General features: G+C 40.6%; 1 protein-coding gene across 1 annotated transcript in view; it reads right to left on the bottom strand.

Moving 5' to 3' along the window:
• Nucleotides 1-10,964, bottom strand: part of LOC103737027 (uronyl 2-sulfotransferase-like) — a 239,898-nt gene that overhangs the window by 47,618 nt on the left and 181,316 nt on the right. Inside the window, exon 3 of the mRNA XM_029565181.1 lies at nt 266-421. Coding sequence (XP_029421041.1) covers nt 266-421 — 156 coding nt within the window. The remainder of the gene's footprint in view (nt 1-265; nt 422-10,964) is intronic.

A 10,964-nucleotide genomic window follows, 5' to 3' on the forward strand; every position in this document is an offset into this window, starting at 1 on the left:
TTATAGTTCAGTGGTTTAACTATTTTGAAATTGTGTGCTGCTAACCTATTTTAGCAAAATAGACAATGACCAACGTGCACAGTCCGTCAGACCTAACAGAAGAATCCAATTACAGAGGCTTCCTGGGTTTTGGATTTCCTGCACAAATTTAAATTTACTTTTACACTCAGACAAAAATATAGCATGAAATTGAAACTCTGGTGTGAAGGATATCCTGTAAGGCACCCTCTAATTACACAATTTAACAATGGAAAAATCAACTTACTTGTTCATTTTTAGTCAGCCTGGTTTTGTTGTGAATGTCCGATGTGACCAAATTGAATCCATGCTTCTCTGACAAGATTCTCAGAAGCAAGACCACAGTGCGACTTCCGCACTTGCCGACTCTGTTGTACACCACCTGGCTGGGGAAAGGGAGGACCTGTAAGAACAAAAGGATACACATGAAACATTCGGATTAAAACCCAAGTCTCCCCTCAATTTGAGAACAATTATGTTGGAGACATGCAAACAAGAAGGGTCTATATCAAATTAACGAGGCACCGGAAGCAATGTCCTAGTGTGCACAGGTGTACTTCTTCACAGGATTTCTTGAGAGACTTGCTCTGCATTTGATATTCATACCTGATACTGGTCAGATTTCATGAAATCTATAAGGATTGATTATGAAATTTCCTTTGTTTCTTCAAAAGAACAGAATGTAAGTATGCGCTTTAATGAAAATGTCTTTTTTTTTTTCAAAAGTCATATTCTGTTAGAATGACTTAATTTGTAGAGCGATCAAGGAAAATATAGTAATATTAAAACTGATGTAAAACTCATATCCCATAAAATTCAACCTTATGGGAATCTTTTTTTAATATTCACTAAGTTATAACAGCATCATCACCATCTGATTCCAGAATTGTCTTCACTACCCCCCCCCCCCCAAAGAAACCCTTATACCTGTTAGCAATCACTCTCCAGTCTCAAGTTCCTGGAACCATTTATCTACTTAATGTCTCATGTTTTTGCTTAGAGATCATGTAAATGAAATAAAACATGTGTCTTTTGTGTCTGATTTTTACTTAGTAGAATGTTTCTACTTTTAGCCTGTTGCAAATTGACTCAATACTTCCTTCTCTTGCATGGCTGAATACTAGTTCCTTGTATGGCTGTACTGTGCTTTGTTTACGTATTTATCAGGTGAGCGACACATGGACCATTTCCACTTTGAGGTTACTGTGAGTAATACTGCAATGGACATTTGTGTACAAGTTTTTGTGAGGACATATGTTTTCAGTTCTCTTTTATACGTATCTAGAAGTGGAGATGTTGGATCTATGGTAACCCAATGTTTAATTATTTTGTGGAACTGCCAAACTACTTTCAATAGAACTGCACCACTTTATAATCCCATTAGCAATGTAAGAGTTCCAATTTCTCCACATCCTTGCCAACCCTTGTTACTGACTGTTTTTTTGTTTTTATTTTTTATTATAAATATCCCAGTGGGTGTGAAGTAGAATCTCAATGTGGTTTTGATTTGTATTTCCCCAATGACTAGTAAAGTTGAACATCTTGTGTGCATGCGTGTGTGTGTGTGTGTGTGTGTGTGTGTGTGTGTGTGACTTTCAATTTTCTTTGAGGAAATGTATATTTAAGCTTTCACCAATTGTCAAATTGAGTTGTCTTTTCACTGATACATTTTAAGAGTGCTGTGTTCATAGATATTCTTGATTGTAGAGAAATGGTTTGCAAATGTTTTCTCCTGTTCTCTGGGTTGTTTTTTCACTTTCATGATAGCATCTTTGGAAGTATATACATTTTTAAAAATTGGCAGACTCAATTTTATTATGGTTGGTTAGGCTTTTGTGACATATTTAAGATAATCCCCAATCTAAAGTTACAAGCCTATATTTTCTTCTAAGAGTTTTATACTTTTAGTTCTAACGATTTAGGTCTTTGATCCACTTTGAGCTTATTCTTTGTATGGGATGAGATGACAGCATAACTTTACTGTTTTGCTTGTGGACATCCAATGTTTCCAGCAACATTTCATGGAAGGATCTTTTCTTCTTTCTTTGTCAGTTTTATCAACAATCATAAACATACAATTTTCTTTCTGGAATCTCAAGTCTTTTCTATTAATCTATATTGATCCTGTGCTTACCTCCCAATCAGTTTTCACTAGGATAACTTTGTTCATCTCCCCAGGAAGAGTTCTTATAACAAAAGGAAAATGTAACATCCATGCTGTGATGTTATTTCTACCATTTCCCTAAATACCAGAATACAGCCACATGATGTGAACACAGAGTTGGGGATTGGGGTGTCCCATAATGCTTCTCAAATCAGATTGTGACTTTTAAAGACACATTACAATATAGCATCACACACAAACCTCTCTTAAATTTAAATCACTTTCCCAAATAATCTAGGAAATACACTGAAGATTAAATCAACATATTGATGTTGGATACTTTGTGAAAGTTAACAGTAAGAAGTTGATGTATCCCTGCCCTGCTCTCGGGAGAAATACTGATTTTCTTCAGAAGGTCTGCTTTCAAAGTCCCTGAGACCGATTACTTGAAGAAACTATCACCCGCTGTTGATCAGTCTGCTGGATTTGGCCCATTCTATTTCATGTCACACTCTTAAAATCCCTGTGAAATAGATAGTGTGATAATATTTAAATGGGTAAACTGAGGCTGTGCTGGATAGCTTTAGTGTCAACTTGACACACCTGGGTTGAGGGAGCCTCAACTGGGGAATTGCCTCTATTGGACTGGCCTGTGGCCATGTCTGAGGGGCATCTTCTTGATGAGTGATGTGGGAGGGCCCAGCCCACTGTGGGTGGTGCCACCCCTGGGATGGTAGGCCTGTGTTGCATAAGAAAGCAGGCTGAGCAGGGACCAGGGGGAGCAAGCCAGTAAGCAGCATTCCTCCATGGCCTGTGCTCCAGCTCCTGCTTCCAGGTTCCTGCCCTGAGTTCTTACCTTAGGCTCCCTGATGAACTGCGGCCTGGGAGATGTAAGCTGAATAAACCCTTTCCTCCCCAAGTTGGTAGTGGTCAGAGTGTTTTATCACAGCAATGAAGAAACAAACTAGGACAGAGGCCCAGAGACATCTTTTGCCATTTTTAAGGTCACAAGGCTGAAAAGTAGCATGAAACAACGGAAGCCAAGTTCCTTTGGCTCCAGGCCCACACTCTCTTCATCACTCAACCAAATTAAAAGGCAAAAAGGACTTTTTGTTTGACTTCTGTGACAGGACCACCACTTCCTTTCTTAGGTCTTAACGCTGACTTTCAATAGCAGACTATCACAGCCACTGTGAGCAGCCATTATTCACATATCACCCCCATCTCTGGATGCCCAAGTGGAACTGGCAGGAGCTCATTAGCCTCTCCTTCCACCTTCCATCAGGAACTAAGGTAAGCTCAGTGTCAGCACTACTAGTGGGAGAAGACAGCAGGATGAGCTTTGACTTTGCTTCTCCTAAGCTACCCTGGGCAGTCACAGTGCATGGCTGCCTCAAGTATTATAAAAGGCTTCCACTAAGAAAGGAGAAAAACAAGACACAGTAACTTACAGAGAATATATATATGAAATCCTAAATGTTCTTGGAATGTCTATGAAGACACGCTTATTGACTGTGAAGAGATACCAACCTAGAAACCTAGAAATTTTTATCAACAGGTCTTTGCAAATTATCAAGTGCGGGGGGCTACATCCTTCACTTGAAGGATTCTATTAATATTTGTACAAAAATTCTGAAATCAGGGGCTGGAGAGACAGCTCAGTGGTTAAAAGCACCGGCTGCTCTTGCAGAGGATCCGGATTCAGTTCCCAGCACCCACATGACAGCTAACAACCATTCTTAACTTCACTTCCAGAGGATCCAATGCTTTCTTCTGACTTCCATGGGCATTGCGTGATATGGGTGCACTTACCTGTGTGCAGGCAATACACTCATACACAAAAAGTAAAAAAAAAAATAAATATTAAAAAAAATTCTGAATGCATACTCTTTCTTTCAGTGCCCTGTAAAGAAGTCACCACCAAAAGCCTACATCATCCCCACCCCAAATGGTTCTTTATTTTTTTGCAAGTATGTGCATATGAATGTTATGTCTGTGGTTTCTATTTTATGGCCAATTTATAAAAGTGAAAGAGCCTCTACAATATTTCCTTCTATGAATTATATATATTTTTATGTTGCCTGCCTTGTAAGTTCTGCAAATCCGCAGCCCCCTAGAGTCTGACAAGCCTGTGTGGAGCATGCCAAATAAACAGATGTCTTTCCAAGTTCCGAGTGCAGCAGTAACTACTGCCAGATGACAGCCACACGTTCAATGGCTCCTCCCCTGCTGCAAAGGAGTTGGGGAGAGGAATGGAGCTCCAGATAGAAGACAGACTTGGTCTGGGTCAAGATGCTCATGGTGTTTGACTCCAGGACACTCCTAGGGGCTGGCACTGTTAAGAATTAACATCAACACTGCTCTTAAGCCTCTGTAAAATATCTAATATAACATGTGACAGGCTGTCTGGCTTTCAAATGGCTACATATTTAAATACTTTTTGGAACTTTAAAAAAATGCTGATTTCTAGACCCCATTCTGAGACTAACTGAATCAGTCTAGGGTGAGGGTTGGTTGGGGATCTGTCTCTAAATAGTTCCTAGGAGTCTTTGCTACGAGGCAGTGCTACTGCATAGATGCTCTGGCTTTCTGTGTCAAGCAATTTGAGGGGTTCCCTGTGACATTCTAAGGATGAAGATAGGTAAGAGAGTTGCCTATGTGATCCAGGTCTGGCCTGCAGAGTTGTGTCTTTCTTGGATCTCACTGGTTGTTTCTCCTTTGGTGGCAGTCATGATTTACCTAACCATGTGTTACATACACCATGTACCCCTCTCTGAATGCCTACTACACTAGAGAACAGGTATACAGTTAACCGAATGCCTAACTTAACTGAAACTCTCAGGCAATGCTGTCACGGCATTAGATGCTTAGTGCTAATGACATGTTGGCTTCCCTCAGTAAATGCATATTTGAATGTTATGTCTGTGCTTTCTGGGTGACTTCCCAGCATTTCCATTCCAGGGTTAATCACACCAAAGCAGGAACAGCCAAAGCCAGGGCTTTGCCAGCCTGAATTCGGTTCTGCTGTTCACAGTCCACAGAACTTTGAGAGCAGTTCAATCCACTCAGCTAATCCTCACTATAAAGTTTCTCATAGTACAGTGGTGCCAGGGTACCTTCAAGACTCGGTTTCTTTACCTGTAAAAGGGGAGGACTGAATTAAAACCCCGTACATGGTTTCTTCTGAAGACAACAAATTATTAATTAAAAAATATTTTGCTGGGTGTGGTGATGCATACCTTTAATCCCAACATTTGAGAGGGAGAGGCAGGTGGATCTCTGCGAGATCGAGGCCAACCTGGTCCACATAGCAAGTTCCAGGCCAGCTGGGGTTACAGAGAGAAAAAAAAAAAACCTGTATCTTATTTATTTTTAATTTATGTGTATGAGTATTATGCCTGCACGTAAGTGCACTATGTTCTTGCAGTGCTCACAGAGACCAGAAGAGCTCATCAGATCCCCTGGAACTGGAGTTACAGACAGTTGTTAGCCACCATGTGGTGCTGGGATTCAAACCTAGGTCCTGTGGAAGAGCAGTCAGTGCTCTTAACTGCTGAGCCATCTCTCCAGCCTCAAATGACTAATTTTAATCTGTATTTTTTTATTACTCCACAAGTTAGAAATGATTTTTTAAAAATCATGGCTAGATTTTGCCATGTTTCCTTGAGAAATATATTCATGATAGAAATATATATATATATGTATATATCTGTTCAAAACAGAAAAAAAAAAATCATGTCCAAAAGCGCAAGTAATTGATGCCGCTAACTTGAATTCTGGCTTCACAGGTGTGCACAAGACTATTTTGAAACCATGGGTGATTTTTTAACTCTCTGTTCTTGTTTGGGCTTGTCATGTACTGCATCTCTGTCAGCCTCTTTCCTTTCTTTTCCTTTCACTGTTTTAATCATCTTCCTGCTTTTAAGATCACCCAAGCCTTCCAGAACTCAGGAAAAAGACTCACTGGCCTCTGCCCATCAATGAGCCTATACCACATCCTCTGCCACATGCATCTTTGTTTTCTCACCACCAAGAACACACCTATGCTCTTGATGCCTTTCCTCCATTCTAAGGGAGGAAACAGACAGGACCCACTTGAGAATTCTACTGTCCTCCTTGTTTGAGCCTTGGGTAGAAAGTGCTTCCTATTCATGTCTGAAATGCATCCTTGGAACCTTTCTAATTATTCACGACCCACCTTCTCCCAGACTGTGCCAAGTCCAAACCTCATGCTTCTCCTTATTCTCTGCCTCCACTTAAAACAGCCCTGTGTCTAATGCTATCTATAGAAAGACAAATACAGCCACAAATCCTTTACAAGCCCAGCTGAGTCTATCTGTAATGTACAATGTAGATAATTAATAAGGTGTCTGTGAATAGACTTAGGATAAATATATTAAGTCTATTTATCATAAGTGTCTTCTAAAACTAGAAGGAACTCTATCAAGTTTTTTTCTTAACACTTAATATGTATGAAAGCTTCTAATTTGCAATGTTATATAAGAAAAGTGTGGTAAAGTAGGAAGTTCCCTGGATGACTGAAAGTCACAAAAGCATCCTCTGTGGCTTTATCACTCTAAAGAGTTGAGTGAACTTGAACAAGTGACCTTGAACAAGCTCTCTGGTCCAAAGTTTCCTCAAGTGTAAGATGGCAGTAGTGAACCAGAGGACTCTAAAGGCTCCTTCCTGTTCATACCCCATGGTGTGAAGGGAGGGCTAGACTCTATATACAGATAGTCAAGGGCTTATCTGAATGGCATCATGAATTCTTAAATGTTCACTGCATTCTGGTCTATCTCATGTCCTTAGCTCTATAATTTACAGCATAATTCCTATACTAGGATCATCAAATAAGAAGTCACGAGGAGCCAGAAGGAATTTTGGGATGTGATGGTTAAACTCCCATCACTGGAGCTTTAAAGTATTCTTCAGAGAAGGGAAGTTTGATGAAGAACTCATGTTTCAGGTGACTCTAAGTGAATGTTGCCAGTGCAATGGATAAGATGTGAATTTGCAAAGTTCAAATTAACAAACATGTAGAAAACATATACAACAGGAAAGGGCAAATTCACTGTGAACTCTGAACCTCTCTAGGATTCCTTCCTTGGTCAATACACACATCACAGACAAAAGGGAATCCATAAATTGGGTAGCTCATTACCAAAAACTTGCAGTTTCTAAAACTCAAATATCAGCTCAGTCAGAGGAAACTGCAGCCATGCAGTGCTCAGAGCAATAGAGGCCACACAGCATACCGACAAGGCACAAGGATCAGGGAAGAGTCCAAAATCTGAGATGACAAACTATAGGAGGAAGTGTGGCCTGAACAACCAGCACGCGCTGCAAATGCACCAAAAACATCCGGCTGAGGCAAACCTGTGTTCTGCCAAAAGACACAGAGACGGCTGATGCGAAAATGGCTTGATACAGAGAGCCAGTGAGGAACAGACACCACCTATCAATGGACCAATGGGACACCGGGAGGGGGGATATAAGGGAGCCCCATATCCGCAATAAACGAGTCTGCAGCTGCTCACACTGCCTGCTTCCCACCTGACTCCCGGTGTCTGTGTCCTGACTCCATGCCGACTCTACCCCTGCCCGGAGGGCCCCAGGACACCCACAACACAAACCATCTGGAAGGAATATGTCCAAGTGCTTCCGGGGGATGTAGACATGCTTTTGCCTACATCTGGTGACCCTGTTGGATTTGTACCTGGCAGCCTCTCTCCACTTTTTTCAGGGCCCTTCAACCCTCTCTGTGACTTTTATTATTAACACTACATGGATAAACCTATAAGTGTTGGACAGTTCTGTTTAACTTCATCTTCCTGTGTACATACCGGTACATGCATGTGCCTTGATATGTTGAAGAGCTCAAAATTATATAACACTAGTGCAATACATCTGGGTTCTAGCAATTTCTGACACTGTCTTATTTATTTATGTTTTTATTTTATGTGTATGAATGCTATGCTTTCATGTATGTAAGTGCACTAAAATTGTGCAGTGTCTGGGGAAGAGAGAAGAGGACATTGTATGCCCTGAAACTGGAGTTAAGGACAGTTATTATCTGCCATGTGGGTGTTGGGAACCAAACCCAAGTCCTCTGCAGGAGCAGTCAAGTCTTAACTGCTGAGCCATCTCTCCAGCCCCTGACACTTTCTTGTATGTGATGTATTCAGTCATCTAGAACTTCTTTTTAAACAAAACTCTGGACATAAGCAGGAAGACACGGTTCTGATTTGAAGTTGTTCCATTTTTAGTATTAATCAATTCAATTGACTTTTAAAATGAACTTTTTGATCAGAATATGAGATTATGAAAATGCATCTAGTTAGATAATCTTTCTATTAGATCCACACACTTGGCTTCATTGTACACATCTCTTAATCACACAAATCTCCAAATAAAATAAAACTTGCCTACAGAAATGCTTTCATTTATATAGACTTCTACAATTTAAGTCTACTTTTAAAGCTTTGTTTCTAATGGTCTTATTTTTATAATGTTACAGATTTCTACTTTAAGCCCAATGCAAAAACTCATTTACTATAATCATATGGAGAAGAGGTGTGATTACTGATTGGTTTTATAATTTATAGCAAGTATTGTTGGCATAGGACAACCATTCAATTCAGAATGGTCTCCTCTGGATGTTAGCAGAGAAAGAGTCACTTATTCTCATTACAAACTTCCCAAGAGAGGACTGCACTCATTGTTAACAGTATGAAGCTGGAGGGCCAACCTCACTTGGCTCCCAATACTCCTCTCTCTCCTCAAAGATTGTAAGACCCAAAGCTTAGATACACTGTTCGTTGTGAACCATGCCATTATTTTCCATGAAAATCTCTCAATCAAATGTTAGGTTCTTGAATGCGAATTTGTGGCAAGAAATGTATTCTTGGACTCAACTGATTATGGCTTAAATTCCTTAGCTGACCTTAAAGTTGTTCTAACATAGCCTATAGTTTAAAATAGTGTGGCAGATTGGTGAAGGAATGGCTTCTAGCCAATCACGCCTCTCTAAAGTCACACATACTACCACCTCCTTCTCCATGGATTCCCCAGCCTGGCCATACAATTTGCTTTGGCCAAGTAGGAATTAGTAAAGTGTACTGCAAACAGAAGCTTATAAAGTACCTGAATGCTGGGGCTTGACTTCTCATATCTCTAGGAGCCATAGGAAGTTGAGCCAGCCTCCAGGATGATAAGAAACCATGTGAACTACTGAGAATTCTGTGATCAAAGTCAATAAACAGGTATTGAGCTCATACTGAATGCCAGTCACTTGGTTAATGGCAAGCAGTTAATTGATTATTGTGATTACATCACTGTCTATTTCCAGCTTGACTCTAGATTACACATCTAGATGTGTATGATTACACATCTGTTTTATCTTCTGATTGTATTTTCAATACTCAGCTTGATAGCTAGCACATAATAGTTGGTGAATACAAGGTTACAGGAAGTCTCCTGCCCTATATGAAATCATAATCCAACCAAAATAGCAGACTCTGGCACTCACATCCCTTACTCCAACACCCTGTGATCAGTGTCTGTCTAGTCATGTGAATATAGGACTAAGAAGAGGGAGAATGATGAACTTGGCCTTGGAAACTCAGGGATGGCTTCACAGAGAACATGGCATGTGAACTAAGCCTTGATATTGTAATAGGGACTTAGAAGGGGCTTTTGCTGAAAGCACTGAATCTTGATTTGGAGATGTAGATGAGTGTTAGGTAACCAAAGCCAGGCCAAAGGCTTGGCCTTTCTGCCTTAATACTGAGTTTCCTGTTTTTGATTTATTTATTTTAATTTTATGTGTATGAGTGTTTCACTCACATATATGTAGATATACCAATGTCGAGCAATGCCCATGGAGGGTGTCGGATCACCTGGAACTGGAGTTTCTGACCGTTAGTAGCCACCATGTGGGTGCTGGCAACTGAACCAAGAGCAGACAGTGTTCTTAACTGCAGAGCTGCCTCTTCAGGCCTGTATGTTTCCTTTTGCTGTCTTAAACTTTGGGTCAGATTCTTTCGAAATTCTGCACACAGACATGTTCATCATTTAAGGAATGTTCATCTAAAAACTGGCAACACAAGGTTGGTTAGCCCTAAATTTACCAAAGATTTACAGGGACATCACAATCAATAGCTTGTCAACTGTCAACTTCTGCAACATCCCGTTCTAGATGCTAGAACAGCCTCTAAAAGTCTCCGATTATTGTCCAGACCTGAAAGGGGACCTGTCATCACTGCCTCATCTCAGCTCCCAGTTTTCTCCTTTGGCCTCTTCTAACTTCCCAGCTAATCTTAAGTTCCAGGAACAGTGAGCCTCTGTCTACAACAGTACCTCAAAGAACCAGACAGGAGACAATAATCAAGCTGGTCACCATTTGACCATGACTGCTTGACCACATACACTCTTGCCCTACCCAACCCCCACACTTTCTTCTTCCCCCTAATAATTCTGGAGCTTCTGCTAACACTCTAAAAGCTGAAGTTGGGTTATTAGACTGTCTTCCCAGTATGACCATACTGAGTAAACTCTTTTTCCACTTAGCCTCAACCTGTTTCATCTTTTGGGATAAATGGTCAGGCCACATCTGTTGGAACTCTTGAAGCCAAGCCTTCAGCCAGGACTCTGGTAACAGTACTCCTAAAGCTCATATGGGTTCAAGATGAAAGTAATTCTGCCTTTCCAAAGTACACCTACCTAATTCTTGCTTGCTTGCATTAAGGAGCTTTCTTGGCTTTCCATGTTTTATTTGGCTATGTGGAATTAGCTTCCGTGTGTGTGTGTGTGTGTGTGTGTGTGTGTGTGTGTGTGTGAGAGA

This window comes from Nannospalax galili, unplaced genomic scaffold, assembly GCF_000622305.1.
Source record: "Nannospalax galili isolate Female #2095 unplaced genomic scaffold, S.galili_v1.0 scaffold377, whole genome shotgun sequence".
NCBI lineage: Eukaryota > Metazoa > Chordata > Mammalia > Rodentia > Spalacidae > Nannospalax > Nannospalax galili.